Below are 23975 nucleotides of genomic sequence, written 5' to 3'. Positions count from 1 at the left end.
TTCACTGGCATTCACACTCCGATGAATGCATCGGAGAGCAACATGGGGTTAATATCTTGCCCAAAGGATATTTGGCATGTAGACTGGAGGAGCCTGGGATCGAACCGCCTACCTTCCGGTGAGTAGGTGACCCACCTGAGCTACAGCCACCCCCTTACGACCTCAGATCCTGCTGAATTATTACTAAGCGGAGGGGGGGAGAGCACAAATGGGCCTGGAGCTATAACAGAAACACATATGAATTCATGAGGGTACTCTTTTCACGACAAAACCTCTTTGCTTCATCATCATGGCACTCTGTAGTATGCAAGAATAGGCACACTCAGGCACCTTATGCGACACAGAAACACATGCACACACTTCACAGTTTAGGTGTTGTGTAAGATTTTAACTACTGACCTGAATAAAGCTTACAGCCAAACACACACACACACACACACGTATATATATATATATATATATATATATATATATATATATATACACTTGTTTTTTAATGTAGGAATAAATATGATTTGCTTTTACTGTTGTGTGTTTACTGTTTTATGTCCTAAATTTAATGTTAAGTAGGCCAGGGTAGAGTCTAATAACAAAAGGAAGGGGGGGGGGGGGGGGGGGGGGAGGAGAGAGAAAAACACCACTAACACTACTTTGTTTAGGTATAACAGGTATAATATGGTCACCGATGACTACTGATGATCTTTCACACTGAGAAATAACTGTCACTAGACAATTACCAAATCATTCTAATACATCCAATTAATGTCTAAACTATAACAGTATGTAGTTATCCACATGTATTTTATTATTAAATTTGCATTTAACTTTTAAGAATATAGTAATATTATTTTCTCCAGTCTACCCGCTTGTGCCCAAACCCCCACTTCCTTCTTTTACAAGTTCCTGCACTTGATATACTGTCTACCAAAGGCAATAAAGAACTATGAAAGGCAACTATAAAGCTCTTACATAGACTAATGCACATCTGGTAGACAAAGGCACAGGAGAGAAAAAAAGAGTCACACAAAAAAGGCAGGCAATCTCCCATAAACTAAATTTAAAATATGTGACTATGTTCTCATGAGTTCTGAGAGTGTGCAAGCGGTCACCCCCTTCCATTTAGAGGAGTAAATTAAAAAGAAATTAAAACGGGTTACCTGAAAGCAGAAGTTAAGAAGCAACAAATCAGGAACTAGTTATTCTAGTGACACACAAAGGGAATTTTCTTTCTTCTTTCACCTCACTTGTGACCACTATAAGCAGGAACTGCTCTGTTATTATTATCGTTATTGTTGTTTATGGGGGAAAAATTAGTCAGAAAGGAAAAGGGATGCTTTTCTAAAAGTTTATTTTTCATCAAATGCACAAAATCTATTGACATATGGTTCAATAAAAGGTATGTAGTGCAAAGCTTTATTTGATCCCCCCCCCCCCCCCCCCCAAATAAATAAAAATACTGACAACCTCACAGGGGTGTACTATGTCAGCTGGGATTGGTTCAAGCCCTGAGACCCCAAGCTGGATAAGTGGTAACATAATAGATGGGCAAATGAAGGATGAAAACAATGACAAAAGTTGGCTACAGTAAAGCAAAGAGAAAAATAAAACAGGCTGAATATGGAAAATTACAATTGCAATTAATGTTTTTACTCAGGCAAAAACAAAAATACCACAGACAGAGCAAAAGACTTAGACCTAAGACTACTTCTCTTCAACTATATCACTTTCAGAAGACATAGGGATGAATGAAGAAGTCATAACGGTCTGCCCTGCATTTTGAATGCAGAAAATGAGACATTTCAACTAATGTATTTAATCAGTTATATGTTTTTCCACACTGAAAGGTATTACAAATATTATGTTGTGTCTGTTACTTGTTCAGATAAGATAAAGGGGATCAACCATAGAATATTTTTTTCTTAGATTAAAAACAGAAAATAAATGTAAAAAAATGACAGAAAATTTATAAAGTTACTAAACGCTACATTTAACTGTCACAGGCAATATAAATAAATACAATACATACTTTAGTTACACTTCTGTGATACTATGTCTAATAATATGTCAAAAGATCAACACCTATAAGTTTGAGACTACCTGTGTCCAATGTGTCAATGTGGCGGTGAAGTTGAGGTTATATATAAAAGACAACATATTCGTGCACAAATACATCCATATATAAGACAAAATCTTTTAGAACCACTAGATCCATTACGTGTATATTTAAAGTAATTATATAGAAGCATTAATTATTTATTTAGTTTTTAAAGAAACCCCAGTTACAACATTTTTGTTAAAAAGGTCCATCTCAAATCCAACATGTTAAAACATGCTATGGCACACTCTCATTTGATCACATAACAGGGATGCGGTGCACCTGCCCTCACCTTCAGCGTTGCCCTGTCTGCACTGAGGCGCCTCAGTGTGTTTTTCTGATAAGACGCACTTCTTTTCTTAAGAGTGTCGGTGTCTGTATTTGATGCGAAACGAAAATCACCTCTCCACGACCCGGTGGTCATAAAGGAATCATATCGCTCATCATTCAGCAAGGTGCCGCAACGGCTAAAATCTGCAAAACTAGAGGGGCAATAGGTCGTGGGGAAAACGGGCAGACTGGCTGTGGTTGAACGGTAAACGTAGCCACGCCGACAGAGTTTAAAATAAAACACTCCGCTGATTAGAAGGATAAACATAGAAGACACGGTTGAAAGAGCGATTATCAAATAGAGCGTTAAGTTATCGCTCTCTTGTGACTCATCTGCAAACTCTAAAAGTTCGCTTAAAACGGGGAGCCCATCACCAAGCATTATGCTGACTGTCGCAGTGGCAGAGAGAGATTCGAGCCCGTTGTCCGTTACTAATACAACAATAGTATGTTTTGGTTCATCGTCCTCTATAAATGTTCTCGTTGTTCTGATTTCCCCTGTATGCAGATCTACCATAAACACGTTAGGCCGTGTTGCTTTGATTATTCTGTAAGAAAGCCATGCGTTATGACCTGAGTCAGCGTCCACAGCCACCACCTTAGTAACCAGGTAACCTCTAGGCGCTTCAGCTGGTACCATATCTTCAGCAATGTAACCGCTACTTTGCACAGGATATAAGACCACAGGTGCGTTGTCATTTTGGTCCTTAATAAACACATTTATAATGCAGGTGGTGGAAAGTGAAGGCCCACCGCCGTCTCTAGCTGTCACTTTAATTTGGAAGTAAACTGACTGTTCGTAGTCAAACATGCGTGAGGTAAAGACCTCCCCCGTGTCTGAGTTGATGCTTAAGAAAGATGACACTTCTGAGTTTGTGTCCTTTGATATTTGGTATTGGATTTTAGCGTTAGACCCGTCGTCAACGTCTTCCGCTTTGACTTTAATGACAAACGTGCCAACGGGTTGGTTTTCCAAGATGTTGGCATTGTACTCGCTTTGCATAAATGTCGGGGGGTTATCATTTATATCGCTAATCGCGATTGGTATAACTTTTACACTAGTAAGTGGGGGAGAGCCCGCATCAGTGGCAGTTACTGTGAGGTTATACTCTGGTTGCACTTCCCTGTCCAATATTCCATCAGTCACTAGCATGTAATAGTTTTTGACCTCCGATACTAATTTAAAAGGAACATTTTTTGAGATCGTACAGGTGACACGCCCACTGCTCCCAGTGTCCATATCATATATATTAATCAGAGCAACCATAGTCCCTGGTTTGGAGTCTTCAGCCACGTTAGAAGAGGCCGACTTTATTTCTATCACGGGCTTATTGTCGTTCACGTCAATCACATCAATTATAAGTTTACAGTGTGAGGCCTGGCCACCGCCATCTTTAGCCTGAACATCTAGCTCGTGTGAGCTAGCTTCTTCATAGTCAATGACACCTGATACGCGAACTTCTCCGCTTAAAGGGTCAATTTCAATAACACCTCCCAACTTGTCAGACAGATGACTGAAGGAATAAGTTATCTCCCCATACACCCCCTCATCCAGGTCCGTGGCCTGTAGCGTGGTTATGATAGTCCCTATGGCTGAGTTCTCTGGCACAGAGGCTTTGAAAACTCGCTGGCTAAAAACTGGGACATTATCATTGGCATCTAAAACACGGATAAGGATAGAAGCAGTTCCTGATCTAGCCGGATTTCCCCCGTCAATTCCATTGATTTTCAGTACATGTTCAACTTGTGCCTCCCGGTCCAATGCCTTTTTAAGAACTAGCTCAGGATAAGCATTTCCGTTCATTTGGTTACCCATTTCCAGTGCAAAATTGTCATTCTGGCTCAGTGTATATTGACGGACAGAATTCGTGCCGAGATCGGGGTCATGCGCGCTCTCTAAGGGAAAGCGCCTCCCTAGAACTGTGGATTCCACTAAATCCAGTTTTATCTCCCCCGTAGGAAACACTGGGCTGTTGTCATTTATATCTGTAATGTCCAAAACTATGCTGAATGCTTGAAGGGGCTGTTCAAGTAAAAGCTGATACTGTAAAATGCAGGCAGTGGCTTGTGCGCAGAGCTCCTCTCGGTCTATCCGTTGGCTGATCAAAAGATTGCCTGACGCAGTGTCCAGTTCACACAGCTGGCTTGTTCCTTCTGCAACAACACGGGCTCGACGAGCATCAAGCTCTTTCACCTCCAGCCCCAGATCCCGCGCAACGTTTCCAATCACAGAGCTCCTCTGCATCTCTTCTGGAAGAACATAACGGACTTCTCCAAACGAAACAGCGGTAAGGAGACTAAGAAATGAAAAATGCAGCCACCACTTTAACTGAGGTCGACGCATCATCAATAAACATTTTTTCAGAAATGGATGCACTGTCGACATTATAGCTAAGTCGTTAACATACATCCAAATACCGAACTGAAAATGCAACTGCAATCCTGCGATTTCCTGCTTCTCTGGCTGAGTTAATCATGCTCTATTAAGAAAGCTGTCAGCTCGGATTTCTCTCTCTCTCTCTCTAACCTCTTTTTTCATCTCTCTCTCCCCCTCTCTCTAACTCCCTCTCTCAGACAGCTCCACATACAGCCTCTCTCCTTTTCTCCCCTCATACACACACACACGATAAAAAGAGAAATGCGCATGTATACACAGCCGCCGGTCCTAACCCAATACTCTAGTTCCACTGACACAGATAGAGGTAGACATGAGCATCCATGACTCAGACTTTATAAAAGAGCGTCACCAAGAGACTGAGAGAATAACTGCAGCTGTCTGTAATATCACTTTCCAGCACGTAACCAAAGTGAGCTCAAGTTGGGAGCTGAACATTAACTGCTATAACTACTAATAAGACAAATACGATCATTGTATTTTAAACAACACGATATGGACACAGTTAAAGTAATGTTTATATAATGTAACAGAGTCTAGTATGGGATCCAGGATCTGATGTGGGCCCCGATTGATTATGTGATTGATTAGTATTTTGATAGACAAAGTAGTTCTGACCTACAACCACTCAATTTATTCTCTATTTATTAAACACATTGTCCCAAAAGGACAGGGACAGGAGTTATTTCTACACAAAATGTTATTTATGCCAAGTCATTTGGACTTAAACAGACAGACAGACAGGCACGCACACACACACGCACGTACACACACACACGTACACACACACACACACACACACACACACACACACACACACACACACACACACACACAAAGTCATGAAATGAAAAGCAGAAGAAGTTATTGATGATCTCGCATGCTTGGCTTTACTTTGTTCAACATAATCCCTCTAGTGGCTGCTACGGAGCACTCCAGAATCCAGTTTATTTCCATAAGTAATGACACTAAGAGACAGATGAATCACTCTATCACTCTACTTCCTCTTGCTGAAACAGCAACACCATCCAGCAACATACACATAAATATATCCATGGCACTACAGCTCTAGCTACAGATTAACAATAATATATCCACATATGAAAAGAACTGTGACTAAGTGATTATCCATACATCAGAGAACAGTAGCTATGACATGCTTATCTCAGATAAACAGGGAAGTCTAATATTAAAAGGTGGCAAGTCTGAGGGGAATGCAGTGGCAAAGGGCCTTTTCCCTCTCTGCACTGTTAAAAATATGACAGCTTGATACATGAGGATTCATAACGGGTTAAAATATTTCAAAAGAGAATTTAGCTTCATGGGGCATAACACAAAGGCATATATACAAAATAAAATAATCTCACAAAAAGTAGCTGGATAGGGGGATCATGCAGCTATGAAGTCTCAAACTAAATAACACTAAAACAATGCCATTTCACGATGTACAGGTTTAGTCGGTGTAAATTAAATTAAATTAAATTAAATTAAATTAAATTAAATTAAATTAAATTAAATTAAATTAAATTAAATTAAATTAATATTAGTGAACAGTGTTGTGTCAGTGGGCAAGACATTTTGTGAAGTCATATTTTCATAAGTAACTAACTTGTGTTATTCTATAACACAGGTGTCAAACTCCAGGCCTCGAGGGCCGGTGACCTGCAGATTTTAGATGTGTCATTGATCCATCACAGCTGATTTAAAAGGCTAAATGGCCTCCTCAACATGTATTGAAGTTCTCTAGAGGTCTGGTAGTGAACCAATCATTTGATTCAGGTGTGTTGACCCAGGGTGGTATCTAAAACCTGCAGGACAGACTGCAGGACACCGGCCGTCGAGACCTGGAGTTCGACACCACTGTTCTATAACATTTTTTTTTTTTGTGCAGCTGAAAGCCTAATAAATTAAAAAATAAACAAAAGAAAAGAAATAAAAGAAAATGAAAAATAAAGACAATAACATAAAATAAAATATAATGATGAGATGAATTGAAAAATAAAGTAAAATAACGACATAACATAAAAAAAAAATACGAGTAAACCATAACCAAGAAATTACGTAGCGCCAAGGAGATAGAAAAAAGCAACAGTTTTCAAACATTTTCCTACACAGAGAAAAAAAACATTGGCCAAGTGTGTGTATAGAAACCGAATACTAAATACACTTTGCACAAAATATATTCTCTAAGTTTAACTATTGGGTAAGGAAATTATGCGAGAGTTTAAAACGATTTATTAAATGTTAACTATTTATATTCTTTTTTGTTTGTATATTTTTATTTTTATTAAATAAAGGCTATTGATAAAATCATTGCTATATTAACTCATACCTCTGTGCACCCGTCCAGGTCTCCAAACACATCAGCAAAATCTGATGGACTTTTCTTCAGAGTCTGGTCAGCAGGCAGCGTGTCGTCATTGTATGATGTCACAAACTTAAAGTCACTGGTTCTAGAACCTGTGGTCAGGTACGCATCGTAATTGTAAGTGCTGCGTAAAGTTCCTGTGCCATCAACATCTGCGTAATTAGGAGGGAAATAACCGCTGGGGATGGCAACTGCTCCATCAAACAACAGTCTGGGCTTTCTCCTGCGACAAAACCTCAAACCCAGGATGATGATGATGAAGGTCAGGAAAAAGGTGGACACAGACACCAGCGCGATGATCAGATAAGAGGTCAGTTTGGAATTGCTCTCATTAAAAGACAGATCCTTCAGTTCTGGCACCTCAGCCAAGTTATCAGAAATGAGTAAATACATGGAACAGGTGGCAGACAGAGAGGGCTGTCCGTTATCTTTCACTGCCACTACAAGGTTCTGTTTCATGCTGTCAGATTCAGAAATGTCCCGCAGTGTCCTGATCTCTCCGCTGTGGACACTAATAGTAAAAAGTCCCGGATCTGTGGATTTGACTATTTGATAGGACAGCCAGGCGTTCTGTCCGGAGTCTGCGTCCACCGCGATCACTTTTGACACCAGAGAGCCTCCGTGTGCAGCTTTGGGGACCAGCTCGGTCATGAAGGAATTGCCCTCTGGGGAGGGGTACAGGATCTGAGGAGAGTTGTCATTCACATCTGAGATGAACACACTCACGGTCACGTTGCTGCTGAGAGGAGGAGAACCGTTGTCTCTGGCCATCACGTGGACTTTAAAACTCCTGAACTGTTCATAATCAAACGACCTCACAGAGTGGATCACACCCGTGTCTCCGTTCACAGACAGATATGAGGACACCGGGACACCGTTCACCTCACCAGCTAACAGAGAATAAACCACTGTACCGTTCTGTCTCCAGTCGGGGTCTCGAGCACTAATGGAACATAAAGTGGAGCCCGGTTTGTTATTCTCACTCACATATGCGTTGTACGACTGTTCCTCAAACACTGGTGGGTTGTCGTTGATGTCAGCTACAGATAACTGAACAGTTTTAGAAGAGGACAGAGGTGGAGAGCCCTCGTCAGTGGCAGTGATTGTAATGTTGTAATTGGGCACTAGTTCACGGTCCAGTTGTCCTGTGGTCACCAGAGAATAATAGTTTTTAATAGAAGGAACCAACTTAAAGGGGACACCCTGCTGGATGGAGCAGCGGACCTGTCGGTTATTCTCAGAGTCTCTGTCCTGCACGTTAATGATGCCCACCTCTGTATCAGGTGGGGTGTTCTCTGGTATCGGATTGGTCAGCGAGTTCAGATTAACTACAGGGGCATTGTCATTCACATCAGTGACAGCAATTATTACTTTAGCGTAGGATAACAGGCCTAGCCCATCTTTTGCTTTAACGCGTATTTCAAATGATGTAGTAGTTTCATAGTCAACAGCACCAATTACTCTTATGTCACCTACTTTACGATCAATACTAAATATCTTCTTCACTTCTTCAGTAACATGTCCAAAGTCATACGTCACATCTCCATTAACTCCCTCATCTGCATCACTTGCGCTTACTGTAATCACTACAGTGTCTAGAGGAGAGTTTTCAGGCAGGCTGGCTTTATAAACGGCTTTGCTGAACACTGGGGCGTTATCATTAGCATCCAACACAGTGACGTGTATCATTAATGTACCTGATCTCTGAGGAGATCCACCATCCAAAGCTGTGAGAATTAAATTCATTTCCTGTTGTTTTTCACGATCAAGTTCCTTTTCAAGAACGACCTCTATTGTGTTTCCATTTACAGACAGAATAAAATTTTCATTCTTTTTAAGGTTGTACTGCTGCACTGAATTTTGCCCCACATCCGCATCGTGCGCTTCTTCTATCACAAAACGAGCTCCTCTGTCAGCGGATTCTCGAATTTCTATATTAATCCGTTCTCCATTGAATTGTGGTGCGTTGTCGTTGATATCTTGAATGTGAAGGCTGATACGATGAAGCTCGAGCGGATTCCCCAGCACAAGCTCGTGTTTTAGGATGCACGAAGCCTTGTCTCCACAAAGCCCCTCGCGGTCAATCCTGTCTGCAACAATCAACTCTCCGTTATTCATGTTTATGTCACAGTAGCGTTTGTCGGTTCCGTCGGTGTCGATGCGGGCTCTCCTGCTGAACAGCGCGCCCGTTTCCATCCCGAGGTCTTTGGCTATATTTCCAATAACGGATCCTCGTTTCATTTCCTCTGGTAAAGAATAGCTCATGTCTCCATGAGCGACATGGAACAAAAGAAGGAGGAAAGAAAACCGACGCGAATGAAACCCAAATATTTTCGAACCCATCATACGCGATTAGTTATTAAAATCCTGAAGAATAACGAAAAAAAAAGAAGCTGAACCCCACAACACAAATGACAAATGCAATTCTCGGGAGGTCTCTTGGGATGCCGTCCTAATTTAGTCACAAAAGCGCAAGAATGCGCGTCCACACCGCTGAATGCAGGAAATAAAAACTCATAGGGTTGGTGTTTAGCGCCACCGTGAGTTAGGTTATGCAGAAACACCTAAATAGAAAGTGTAAGCAAACGACAACAAATTTCAATAGCTTTATTTGTGCATGTACTTATCCGCGAAGTTCAAATTGAGAGAAGAGTCCTACAGTGTGCATTAGATAGAGTTTTGTTTAAAAAAAAAAGTAGCCTGTGAGAGTACTCTGAATGTCCTTATTTGTCTTCACAAAAAGTTTTTGAAAATGTAATCTCATGTATTGTTACTAAGAGGATTCAGACCGCTTTTGTGTGCTGTGGACTGTTCTTCACATAGCGATCATCCAGTCACACTACCTTATAATCACCAACACACTTACACACAGCCAGGTAGTTAAGATAAATTTAGTAGCTACTGTATTCCAAGTGACACTATTATGATTGTTTTAGTTTTCATTTAGCATGTTATGCTAATCTGCTGTTCTGAATTAATATTTTCACACTGCTCAGTCTGGACCTAAATATTCAACCTCAGGCATTTGCCAAAAGAGAGTATGGAAACATGTTTATGTGCTTTTAGGGTGTTTAAAAAAATTAATCACTGTTTAAAACACTATAGAAATGATACCAGTTGACTATTTTTCTTTTCTACATTTTTGCCTTTGTTGCACTAAAGCCAGTGAATTATTACAAAAATATATATACAGACTCAGAGACATTCAGTTCGGTGTCTCTCTTGTTTCAATTCATTTTAAATTCCTAATAGGAAAAACATTTACAGATGCCATGATGTATATAATTCTATGCATATGCATAAAGCATGACCTCAAAATAGTCTGAAAAAATAGATCATGCATACTACTCTTTAATTATAGAAGAATCCATACTGCGCCTAGAGACTGCAGGGGCCAAACTGTTTATTAAATACACAAACTGAATGTATGTTTTCAATCAATGGCATCCTTAAAGCTTTGAGGAGACATGTGTCACATTGTATTTTCTAATGCATTTTAAAAATTGCCACAAATCCTTATGATAACATGTATTAAGGTTACTATGACACACTTGCTTATTACTACATATCTTTTTTTTTTTTAAACTATGGCGATTAAAAGTGATTACAACACCTTGCAGTACCACATACAGTGAAGGATGCCCTGAACCACACTTTGCACTACTTTGAAAAGATGAAGCAACATCCTCTCAATTAATGGCAACAGAGATACATCATACAATGTGTCACTGAGTATGACCAAGAAAGCAACTATGCTTTACATCCAGCAATTATTGTCAGAATGCAATAAGCAACCAGACAAAGCAGCAAGGCACTGACACACACACACACTGAAAAGCAATCACTTTAGATCAAGTTAATCCAAAGAACATACACAATATCATAAAAGTAAAATTAGTCTAAAATCAGTCTTTAACAGACATGTTATTTGGATTACTTGTAATAAGCGTAACAGTTTTTTTAATAACACACATCTAGACTGTATTTGTGAAAAATCAAACTCAGTTATGATAAACAATATGACCAATATTCTGGTAAAATCACAAGTTAAAGAAAAAAGTTTTTCGTGGACAGCAAAAGTCAAAGCAGGAATCTTTTCTGTTAAAACAGCGAACTCGTAATTAATGCTAAAGTAAAACAAAAGTCATTTATAAAGTGTATCTCTCAGTGCAATCACTACAGAGATCACCATGGCACAGTCACAATGGGTGCACATTGAAAAGCTGCAATTAACGCTATATATTCTTTGTATTTTTCCTCTCAAGCAAAATCTCCTTTTTACAATCACAGAAAGCAGGTGAGACTCAAATCAGCTGTCACAAAACTCAAATAAAGACCAAGTGCACACCTGTTATAAAATATTGCTATTAATAAAGTGCAATGAAATGTGCAAAAATATAAAGACCTACATTCGGATGGTATCATCTTTCGAAGAAACACCAGTGGGAAACAATGGTATTCACATTTTCAGTCATTTAGGGGATACATCAGTGAATCTAAAAATATAATTACACAACATATTTGAGGTGCTCAAATGTAAGATGAATTGCGTTCCATCATATGACAAAAACGTCTGTCCAAATCAAAGGATGAAAAATGACATCCAAAAGATTCACAGCAACACAGCAAATGTCACAAAGACTTTCAGTCTGAATCCCAGTAGCACAACATTGCAGGTGGAATACATATGAATAACATGTGCAAGCAAGCTGTTACAGCTGCTTTTTAGGCATATGTTATTTTAGATGGGCTAGACTTGAAGATGGATACAGTTTGGCACACAAATCTCATGCTGAAATGACACGTTAGCAAGAATGGCCAAAGATGTTCACTGCTAGTGTAATAATGTTGAGTTAAAGATCAAGATGTGGTTAATCAATAAGAGTAACTTACACTATGAAATGCAGCTCACATGTGTAATGGTTTTTAAGTCAACACTTAAATTCTGCAGCATTGAACCTGTTTTGCTCCAAAACACAACTAAATTGCATAAAAACAATAATAACAACACAGCTAAAGCACACCATGCCTTTTATGTATTTTTTTTCCCCAAATAGTATTATTTAATAAACAACATTAGCTTAAAGGTTAAGATTGAGGTTTTGATTATAATATGAGAATAATATTCCTGAAAAAAAGGCACTTTCACAAATTTCAATTAACAATAAATGTAGTTATAACTGACTAACAATTGAAAAATGACATGGATGGATAAAAACAAAAGTCCAAGCAAGATGCAATAATATACCTTATGTGAATGAAAATATGTCAGGACAGAATGCGAAATTACACTAAACAAGACTTAAATCTAAAGTATGAAAAATATGATCACACACCCAGTATAGAAGAATGACCATGGTGAAATTAAACCAGTTTTAGCCACTTTAAAGGAAGATAAAAATGGGAAAACTTTAAGACAACTTGAAATGTAATGAACTACCTCTTGTACGAGTCAAACAAAAGGACAATTGTGTAAAGTTGAAGTACAAACAAAAAAATGATTTTCAGGAAGGAAGTGGGCACAAGATTGAAATATAACTGGGTTACTGCCAACAGCTCATACCTCTGTGCACCCATCCAGGTCTCCAAACACATCAGCAAAGTCTGATGGACTTTTCTTCAGAGTCTGGTCAGCAGGCAGCGTGTTGTCATTGTATGATGTCACAAACTTAAAGTCACTGGTTCTTGATCCTGTGGTCAGGTACGCGTCATAATTGTAAGCGCTGCGTAATGTTCCTGTGCCATCAACATCTGCGTAATTAGGAGGGAGATAACCACTGGGGATAGCAACTGCTCCATCAAACAACAGTCTGGGCTTTCTCCTACGACAAAACCTCAAACCCAGGATGATGATGATGAAGGTCAGGAAAAAGGTGGACACAGACACCAGCGCGATGATCAGATAAGAGGTCAGTTTGGAATTGCTCTCATTATAAGACAGATCCTTCAGTTCTGGCACCTCAGCCAAGTTATCAGAAATAAGTAAATACATGGAACAGGTGGCAGACAGAGAGGGCTGTCCGTTATCTTTCACTGCCACTACAAGGTTCTGTTTCATGCTGTCAGATTCAGAAATGTCCCGCTGTGTCCTGATCTCTCCGCTGTGGACACCAATAGTAAAAAGTCCCGGATCAGTGGATTTGACTATTTGATAGGACAGCCAGGCGTTCTGTCCGGAGTCCGCATCCACCGTGATCACTTTGGACACCAGAGAGCCTCCGTGTGCAGCTTTGGGGACCAGCTCGGTCATGAAGGAGTTGCCCTCTGGGGAGGGGTACAGGATCTGAGGAGAGTTGTCATTCACATCTGAGATGAACACACTCACGGTCACGTTGCTGCTGAGAGGAGGAGAACCATTGTCTCTGGCTATCACGTGGACTTTAAAACTCCTGAACTGTTCATAATCAAACGACCTCACAGCATGGATCACACCCGTGTCTCCGTTCACAGACAGATACGAGGACACCGGGGCACCGTTCACCTCACCAGCTAACAGAGAATAAACCACTGTACCGTTCTGTCTCCAGTCGGGGTCTCGAGCACTAACGGAGCATAAGGTGGAGCCCGGTTTGTTATTCTCACTCACATATGCGCTGTACGACTGTTCCTCAAACACAGGTGGGTTGTCGTTGATGTCAGCTACAGATAACTGAACAGTTTTAGAAGAGGACAGAGGTGGAGAGCCCTCGTCAGTGGCAGTGATTGTAATGTTGTAATTGGACACTAGTTCACGGTCCAGCTGTCCTGTGGTCACCAGAGAATAATAGTTTTTAATAGAAGGAACCAACTTAAAGGGGACACCCTGCTGGATGGAGCAGCGGACCTGTCGGTTATTCCCAGAGTCTCTGTCCTGCACGTTAATGATGCCCACCTCTGTATCAGGTGGGGTGTTCTCTGGTATCGGATTGGTCAGCGAGTTCAGATTAACTACAGGGGCATTGTCATTCACATCAGTGATAGAAATTATTACTTTAGCGTAGGATGACAGCCCCAGCCCATCTTTTGCTTTTACGCGTATTTCAAATGATGTAGTAGTTTCATAGTCAACAGCACCAATTACTCTTATGTCACCTACTTTACGATCAATACTAAATATCTTCTTCACTTCTTCTGTAAGATGTACAAAGTCATACGTCACATCTCCATTAACTCCCTCATCTGCATCACTTGCGCTTACTGTAATCACTACAGTGTCTAGAGGAGAGTTTTCAGGCAGGCTGGCTTTATAAACGGCTTGGCTGAACACTGGGGCGTTATCATTAGCATCCAACACAGTGACGTGTATCACTAATGTACCTGATCTCTGAGGAGATCCTCCATCCAAAGCTGTGAGAATTAAATTCATTTCCTGTTGTTTTTCACGATCAAGCTCCTTTTCAAGAACGAGCTCTCTGGTGTTTCCATTTACAGACAAAATAAAATTTTCATTCTTTTTAAGGTTGTACTGCTGCACTGAATTTTGCCCCACATCCGCATCGTGCGCTTCTTCTATCACAAAACGAGCTCCTCTCACAGCCGACTCTTGAATTTCTATATTAATCCGTTCTTCATTGAATTGTGGTGCGTTGTCGTTGATATCTTGAATGTGAAGGCTGATACGATGAAGCTCGAGCGGATTCCCCAGCACAAGCTCGTGTTTTAGGATACACGAAGCCTTGTCTCCACAAAGCCCCTCGCGGTCAATCCTGTCTGCAACAATCAACTCTCCGTTATTCATGTTTATGTCACAGTAACGTTTGTCGGTTCCGTCGGTGTCGATGCGGGCTCTCCTGCTGGACAGCGCGCCCGTTTCCATCCCGAGGTCTTTGGCTATATTTCCAATAACGGATCCTCGTTTCATTTCCTCTGGGAAAGAATAGCTCATGTCTCCATGAGCGACATGGAACAAAAGAAGGAGGAAAGAAAACCGACGCGAATGAAACACGAATATCTTCGAATCCATCCTAAGAGATGAATTATTAAGAGGCTGAAAAATAAGAAAAAAAATGACCTGAACCCCAAAACACGACTCACAACTGCAATTCTCGGGAGGTGGCCCTAACTGAGACACAAGAGCGCAAGAATACGCGTCCACACCGATGAATACAGGAAATGAAAACTGTTAGGGCCGGTGTCTAGCGCCACCGTGAGTTAGGTTTTGCGGAAACACCTTAACACTAAATCTAAGTAGACTACAACTAATGCTCAGTGCATGATTTTTATCTTCTTTTAAAAATATATTTTTATGTAGAATAAATATGTAAAATCTCAGTTACTATAAAGGAGACAATGGGAGAAAAGAGTTTTACATTGTGAATCAGGTAAACAGTTGTAAAATCAACCAAAAAAAGAAGAAGAAAGCCATTCAGTCAGTAAGACAACTATAAATGTGCTTTTTTCTCTTCATAAAATTATGATATCTTTAATTGTATGTTGTTGTTGTTTCTACTAAGAGGATTCAGACTTGGCTGTGTACCTGGAACTGTTCTTCACTGCCTTGTTCTCATCACCACAGACATATGCAGGTTGTTTAGTTACACTGAGTCACTTACTGTACTCCAGGTGACTGTTTTATGTTTTTTGTCTCCATCCAGTAGATACTGCTAATTTGCTGCTCTGCATGACTGTTTTCATACTAGACCCTCTCAACCCAAAGGTTCAAATGTAGCTACGTTTATAATAAAGAATTAGTATAATAAAGAATTGCATTTATATTGCACTTTTCTAGACACTCAAAGCGCTTCACAGTTCCACTATTCATTCACTCTCACATTTACACACTGGTGGAGGCAAACGACAGTTGTATCCACAGCTTCCCTGGGACAGACTGACAGAAGCGAGTTTGCCATATCGTGCCATCAGCCCCTCTGGCCAACACCAGTAGGCAGTAGGGTGAAGTGTCTTACCCAAGGACACAGCGACCAGGACAGACAGAGCTGGGGATCGAACCGGCAAACTTCCGGTTACAACATGAGCTTCCAAACCACTGTTGCGTTTACAAGACTGGTGCAGGAAAATGTTCATGTGCTTTCAGTATGTTTTTACTCTTATGTCTACTACTGCTATGTTGATATTTTTGGGATTAAATCCTGTTATCCAGTAAGTAGGTGTCACAATTGGATTTCAGAATTACACCTAAATTTACAGTCCAATGGTTTATGGTTTCATTTGTTGCTTTTTTAAAAATTAACAAGTGTGCCATGCGGTCACCAGAGTCGCTAAAGAAATCTCAGTTGAGACAGTGCAAACTCAAGAGCTCCAGTTAAACTACACACTGCCTCATTTTACAACTCATCAGTCACATGAATTAGAAATCAACTTTCACGTATTTTAAAATTAAGATCAAAGACAAAGCTGTTAAAGAAACAGTCCTACTAGTCAAGTGTGATGGAATGTGTTTAAATATAAATACCTACAAACAGATAGTAATACATGTTTGCACTCATTTAGTGTGAAAAAATATAATTATAATCTAAATTGCTATTGCTTGCAATTAAGATGAATTGCATTCCATCACTTGACAGCTACTTCTGTCCAGTGCTAAGAATATATAATGCAGCCATCAGATTACAAAATTCACCAAATTACTCAGTCTGACATATGATAGGAAAACATCACAGGTATGAGAAGTATGAAATAAATGTAGAAGTGAGCTTTTATAGATGCTTTTTGTGCATCTCCTATTTTAGATAGGAACAAATCCAGGTTGGGACATAAGTCTCATACTTAAAATGTGACATGACAGCGAGAATGGGCAAAGATCTTTATTACTACACTGATAATATTGTGCTAAAGACAAATATGTGGTTTAGCACTAAGATGAACTTACAGTATGAAATGTAGCTGACAAATATACACTACTTAAAAAGACCAGTTGTAAAATTCTGCAGCATCTGACCTTCTGTGTATCAACTAACCAGAGGTGTAGAACTACTGACAAAATATCAGTAACAACACAGCTAAAGCACTGGGCATATATTCACAAAGTGCTATTTAATAAAAAAAAAATAAAAATGGTAGTACCGGAAAAAATACGATGAAAGTTTGATTACATTATACAACTATATCTTCCTAAGAGTAAAAGTTGCTCTCACAGCTTCAGATAGAGGATAAAAGTAATCGATTAGTGAAAAAACAAAACAAACAACAAATAACATGTACAGACAAATAACACTGCAAGCACGATGCAGAAATACCTATTGTGTTGATGAACAAACGTCATATGAGCTTGCAAAACTACAATAAATTGAACACACATATATAAAATATCACACTAAATCTATAAGTATGAAAGTATGAAATGTATCATGTTGAAATTAAACATATTTTAGCCACTACCAGAGAAAGACAGCTACACCTCTAGGAAACACTTTAGAGGAAAGAAGAAAATGTTAGAATTAATAAACCAACTTTTGCTCCAAGCATTTAAAAAAAGAATTTTGTGATGATAAAGTTGAAGAAAACTGAACTGTTGATATTCATCTGGCACAAGATTAAAACATGACTTGCTTATTGCGAAGGGGCCATACCTCTGAGCACCCATTCAGGTCTCCAAAGACATCAGCAAAATCTGATGGACTTTTCTTCAGAGTCTGGTCAGCAGGCAGCGTGTTGTCATTGTATGATGTCACAAACTTAAAGTCACTGGTTCTAGAACCTGTGGTCAGGTACGCATCATAATTGTAAGCACTGCGTAAAGTTCCTGTGCCATCAACATCTGCGTAATTAGGAGGGAGATAACCACTGGGGATGGCAACTGCTCCATCAAACAACAGTCTGGGCTTTCTCCTGCGACAAAACCTCAAACCCAGGATGATGATGATGAAAGTCAGGAAAAAGGTGGACACAGAAACCAGCGCGATGATCAGATAAGATGTCAGTTTGGAATTGCTCTCATTATAAGACAGATCCTTCAGTTCTGGTACCTCAGCCAAGTTATCAGAAATAAGTAAATACATGGAACAGGTGGCAGACAGAGAGGGCTGTCCGTTATCTTTCACTGCCACTACAAGGTTCTGTTTCATGCTGTCAGATTCAGAAATGTCCCGCTGTGTCCTGATCTCTCCGCTGTGGACACCAATAGTAAAAAGTCCCGGATCTGTGGATTTGACTATTTGATAGGACAGCCAGGCGTTCTGTCCGGAGTCTGCGTCCACCGCGATCACTTTTGACACCAAAGAGCCTCCGTGTGCAGCTTTGGGGACCAGCTCGGTCATGAAGGAATTGCCCTCTGGGGAGGGGTACAGGATCTGAGGAGAGTTGTCATTCACATCTGAGATGAACACACTCACGGTCACGTTGCTGCTGAGAGGAGGAGAACCATTGTCTCTGGCCATCACATGGACTTTGAAGCTCCTAAACTGTTCATAATCAAACGACCTCACAGCGTGGATCACACCCGTATCTCCGTTCACAGACAGATAGGAGGACACCGGGGCACCGTTCACCTCACCAGCTAACAGAGAATAAACCACTGTACCGTTCTGTCTCCAGTCGGGGTCTCGAGCAGTAACGGAACATAAAGTGGAGCCCGGTTTGTTATTCTCACTCACATATGCGCTGTACGACTGTTCCTCAAACACTGGTGGGTTGTCGTTGATATCAGCTACAGATAACTGAACAGTTTTAGAAGAGGACAGAGGTGGAGAGCCCTCGTCAGTGGCAGTGATTGTAATGTTGTAACCAGACACTAGTTCACGGTCCAGTTGTCCTGTGGTCACCAGAGAATAATAGTTTTTAATAGAAGGAACCAACTTAAAGGGGACACCCTGCTGGATGGAGCAGCGGACCTGTCGGTTATTCTCAGAGTCTCTGTCCTGCATGTTAATGATGCCCACCTCTGTACCAGGTGGGGTGTTCTCTGGTATCAGATTGGTCAGTGACTTCAGATTAACTACAGGAGCGTTGTCATTCACATCAGTGATAGAAATCATTACTTTAGCGTAGGATGACAGCCCCAGCCCATCTTTTGCTTTTAAGCGTATTTCAAATGATGTAGTAGTTTCATAGTCAACAACACCAATTACTCTTATGTCACCTACTTTACGATCAATACTAAATATCTTCTTCACTTCTTCAGTAACATGTCCAAAGTCATACGTCACATCTCCATTAACTCCCTCATCTGCATCACTTGCGCTTACTGTAATCACTACAGTGTCTAAATGAGAGTTTTCAGGCAGGCTGGCTTTATAAACGGCTTGGCTGAACACTGGGGCGTTATCATTAGCATCCAACACGGTGACGTGTATTACTAATGTACCTGATCTCTGTGGAGATCCACCATCTAAAGCTGTGAGAATTAAATTCATTTCCTGTTGTTTTTCACGATCAAGCTCTTTTTCAAGAACGACCTCTATTGTGTTTCCATTTACAGACAAAATAAAATTTTCATTCTTTTTAAGGTTGTACTGCTGCACTGAATTTTGCCCCACATCCGCATCGTGCGCTTCTTCTATCACAAAACGAGCTCCTCTGTCAGCTGACTCCTGAATTTCTATATTAATCCGTTCTCCATTGAATTGTGGTGCATTGTCATTGATATCTTGAATGTGAAGGCTGATACGATGAAGCTCGAGCGGATTCTCCAGCACAAGCTCGTGTTTTAGGATGCACGAAGCCTTGTCTCCACAAAGCCCCTCGCGGTCAATCCTGTCTGCAACAATCAGCTCTCCGTTATTCATGTTTATGTCACAGTAACGTTCGTCGGTTCCGTCGGCGTCGATGCGGGCTCTCCTGCTGAACAGCGCGCCCGTTTCCATCCCGAGGTCTTTGGCTATATTTCCAATAACGGATCCTCGTTTCATTTCCTCTGGGAAAGAATAGCTCATGTCTCCATGAGCGACATGGAACAAAAGAAGGAGGAAAGAAAACTCACGCGAATGAAACACGAATATCTTCGAATCCATCATAATAGATGAGTTATTAAGAAGCTGAAAAATAAAATAAAAAATGACCTGAACCCCAAAACACGACTCACAACTGCAATTCTCGGGAGGTCGCCCTAATGTTAACACAAGAGCGCAAAAATGCGCGTCCACACCGATGAATACAGGAAATGAAAACTGTTAGGGCTGGGGTTTAGCGCCACCGTGAGTTAGGTTATGCGGAAACACCTTAACACTAAATCTAAGCAAACTACAACTAATATTTCGTGCATGATTTTTATCTTCTTTTAAAAAAAAAGTATTTTTATGTAGAATAAATATGCAAAACTTCAGTTACTATAAAGGAGACAATGGGAGAAAAGAGTTTTACATTGTGAATCAAGTAAACAGTTGTAAAATCAACCAAAAGAAGAAGAAGACAACTATAAATGTGCTTATTTCTCTTCATAAAATTATGATATCTTTAATTGTATGTTGTTGTTGTTTCTACTAAGAGGATTCAGACTTGGCTGTGTGCCTGGAACTGTTCTTCACATAGTGATCACTGCCTTGTTCTCATCACCACAGACACATGCAGGTTGTTTAGTTACACTGAGTCAGTTACTGTACTCCAGGTGACTGTTTTATGCTTTTTGTCTCCATCCAGTAGATACTGCTAATCTGCTGCTCTGCATAACTATTTTCATACTAGACCCTCTCAACCCAAAGTTTCAAATGTAGCTACGTGTATAAAGCTGGTGCAGGGCAATGTTTATGTGCTTTCAGTATGTTTTTGCTCTTATGTTTAGTATTGCTATGTTGATATTTTTGGGATTAAATCCTGTTATCCAGTAAGCAGGAGTCGCATTTGGATTTCAGAATTACACCTAAATTTACAGTCCAATGATCTATGGTTTCATTTGTTGCTTTTTTTAAAAATTAACAAGTGTGCCATGCGGTCACCAGAGTCGCTAAAGAAATCTCAGTTGAGACAGTGCAAACTCAAGAGCTCCAGTTAAACTACACACTGCCTCATTTTACAACTCATCAGTCACATGAATTAGAAATCAACTTTCACGTATTTTAAAATTAAGATCAAAGACAAAGCTGTTAAAGAAACAGTCCTACTAGTCAAGTGTGATGGAATGTGTTTAAATATAAATACCTACAGACAGACAGTACCCCCCCCCCCCCCCCCCCCCCTCCCCACTGGGCAATAATGGTATACATGTTTTCACTTCCTTAGTGTGAAAAAAAATGTAATTATAATGTAAATTGCTATTGCTTGCAATTAAGATGAAATGCATTTCATCATTTGACAGCTACTTTTGTCCAGTGCTAAGAATATATAATGCAGCCATCAGATTACAAAATTTCACAAAATTACTGTCTGACATGTGGTAGGAAAACATCACAGGTATGAGAAGTATGAAATAAATGTAGAAGTGAGCTTTTATAGATGCTTTTTGTGCATCTCCTATTTTAGATAAGGCAGACATAGGAACAAATCCAGGTTGGGACATAAGACTCATACTGAAAATGTGACATGATAGCAAGCATGGGCAAAGATCTTTATTCAGTGTTGAGCAAGTTACTTTGAAAATGTAATTAATTATAGTTACTAGTTAGTTCTTCAAAAAAGTAACTGAGTTAGTAACTGAGTTACAAGATTCTAAAAGTAATTAATTACTTGAAAAGTAACTATTGCGTTACTTGAAAAAAAATGTTTAATCCTCTGGGGTCCAGGGTAAATACCCCATTTTTAACTACTTTTGATTTTCCATCTACATTTCACCTTTAAAAACTATTTACTTTGCCGTGTTTGGTTTCATTCTTTTCGGCACAAACTCACGTGTTTGAATTTACAGTTATGTTTTCATTTTGAAATACTGTATTAACACAATTGATCTAAAATCAGACAAAAACATAAAATCCAAGTAGAAAAAGTTATATTTTTACGGTAACAACCACAAACATGTTTAATGAATCATATTTCACAACTTTAAATGCAAATATAAATTGTTAATTTTAAAATCATAAGCACAAGTTTTGCAAACAACAAAGTTATTTGCAGCCATTTACCTTTTACCCTTTGTTATAACCATTTCAAACTACATAACAATCAGGTGTTCTGTATTCAATAAGACGCCACACAAATTATTTGTGACACTCCAATAATTTCTGTCCACTATAAAGGAGAACATCACAGCCTGATACCTGCAGGTCTGACAGCAGGAGGTGTATCACTCGTGTTTTCTACGTGGAGACAGCAGTCGCCTCATTGTTCTGACACACAACACAAAACTATCCACAACACTACACATGAACTACACAAGACAACACATTGACTACATACTTTAAACACGCTAAACGTCACAAATCTCTCACATCTCAAAACTCGCTCTCTCTCTTTTTCTGCTGTCTTTCTTTTTCTCTCGCTCTGTCTCGCTGTCACTCCTAAAACTTCCCCCTCTTCCTAAACAACCAAATGTCATGTTGCCATATCATTTTTGATTGGTCGACATGGTGCAATTTTCCACCAACACCAACGGTCTTTTTAATTTTTTTAGGTCTTAAGCAGAGAGTGCTTGCTAGCGCCATCCTTGGACAGTAAACGTGACGAAACTATACAGGAAAAAACACTGCGTATATATTTTTTATCATGACTCCGGTTTTATGTGGCCTATCAACACAATTTAAAAACTGGTATATATCACCTTGTTGCTTTGTCATCTTTAAGTAGTCATGTGACCTGCTTACCATGACTACTTTATTCTTCCTCAGTCAAACAGCAGCACTAATGCGATTGTTTTACCCCCTTAGCTCCAGGTGTTGTGCCAGAAAGTGATTGCCACCCGCGGGAGCGCACGGGGCTGCTTAAAGCTGTAGCGCCCAGATTACTTATGTAGACAGCTACTTCCGTGCAACTGATATAAGGCTGAAGACAGATTCAACCGTGTTTGTTGAAAAATAGTAACGTGACTGCACCGCATGTTCTTGTTAGTAACGGTAACGGCGTTGTAACGATAGAAATAGTAATTAGTTAGACTCATTACTGAAAAAAGTAAAGCCGGTAATAACGCTGTTACTTGTATCGCCTTTATTCCCATCACTGTCTTTATTACTACACTGATAATATTGTGCTAAAGATAAATATGTGCTTTAGCATTGAGATAAACTTACAGTATGACATGTAGCTGACAAATATACACTACTTGAAAAGACCAACTGTAAAATTCTGCAGCATCTGACCTTCTGTGTATCAACAAACCAGAGGAGTAGAACTACTGATAAAATATCAGTAACAACACAGCTAAAGCACTGGGCATATATATATCCAAATTATTATGCAAATGATATTTTTCTCTGATTTTCCTAAATAGTCGATTCAAATGACAGTCAGCATAATTTTCGAGTCATCAGCCATTAGAGTATAATTCAAATGTTACTCAACAAAACTGCCAATGAAAACAGTATGTTTTTCAAAAATAAAAAACTTAAAATGGACTGTTCCAAATTATTATGCACACAGATTTTCAAAACATTTTATAGGTTGTAGAGAATTGAAAATGGTCATTTGTTGAATTTGCAGCATTAGTAGATACATTTTACTGAAATCAAAAGCTATTTCAATCAAAAATGTTACGGCCCTAGCAGGGCCTCTCTCTCCTGAAGGTGCCTGTGTGGGCGTGTCCTACTACCTCCTCTGCCTGAGGTGCCACCTTCCCTCCTGTACAGCTGTCTCCCATCAGCAATTAAGGGTATTTAAGCCCAGAGCAGGGTGAGCTCTGGGCCAGAGTGCCATTTTGTGTGGGTACAGCTAGTGAGCTGAGTGTTTGCGGTGTTTCCAGCGGTTCCAGCTAGTGAGCTGAGTGTTTGCGGTGTTTCCAGCTAGTGAGCTGAGTGTTTGCGGTGTTTCCAGCTAGTGAGCTGAGTGTTTGC

The 23975-nt window shown here is 39.9% G+C and overlaps 2 protein-coding genes across 21 annotated transcripts in view; both read right to left on the bottom strand.

Annotated features, from left to right (window-relative positions):
* LOC147338018 (protocadherin gamma-C5-like) overlaps positions 1-23975 on the bottom strand; it is a 308494-nt gene that overhangs the window by 200963 nt on the left and 83556 nt on the right. Inside the window, exon 1 of one of the 20 annotated variants that reach the window (XM_086314485.1) lies at positions 12752-15253. The exons of 16 other annotated variants lie outside the window; for them this stretch is intronic. In XM_086314485.1, coding sequence (XP_086170611.1) covers positions 12752-15130 — 2379 coding nt within the window. In that variant the 5' untranslated portion in view covers positions 15131-15253. Of the gene's footprint in view, positions 1-7152; positions 9659-12751; positions 15254-23975 lie in introns of those variants that run through there. 3 more of the 20 variants (XM_086314628.1, XM_086314466.1, XM_086314611.1) reach the window with 3 other exon arrangements.
* LOC147338021 (protocadherin gamma-A11-like) lies at positions 17544-20265 on the bottom strand. The gene has a single exon (XM_086314696.1). The coding sequence runs from the start codon at positions 20076-20078 to the stop codon at positions 17661-17663; it is 2418 nt and encodes an 805-aa protein (XP_086170822.1). The 5' UTR covers positions 20079-20265; the 3' UTR covers positions 17544-17660.

This window comes from Aulonocara sp. 'chitande type north' Nkhata Bay, linkage group LG2 (genome assembly GCF_057382095.1).
Source record: "Aulonocara sp. 'chitande type north' Nkhata Bay isolate Kocher_YH1m ecotype deep benthic linkage group LG2, A_spYH_male_GT1.1, whole genome shotgun sequence".
In the NCBI taxonomy this organism is placed as follows: Eukaryota; Metazoa; Chordata; class Actinopteri; order Cichliformes; family Cichlidae; genus Aulonocara; species Aulonocara sp. 'chitande type north' Nkhata Bay.
The sequence above is the reverse complement of the archived record's forward strand: the minus strand, read 5'-3'. Positions and strand labels throughout refer to the sequence as shown.

Coding starts and splice junctions, on each gene's coding strand:
- LOC147338021 (XM_086314696.1), bottom strand. CDS start 20,078: ATGATGGATTCGAAGATATTCGTGTTTCATTCGCGTGAGTTTTCTTTC.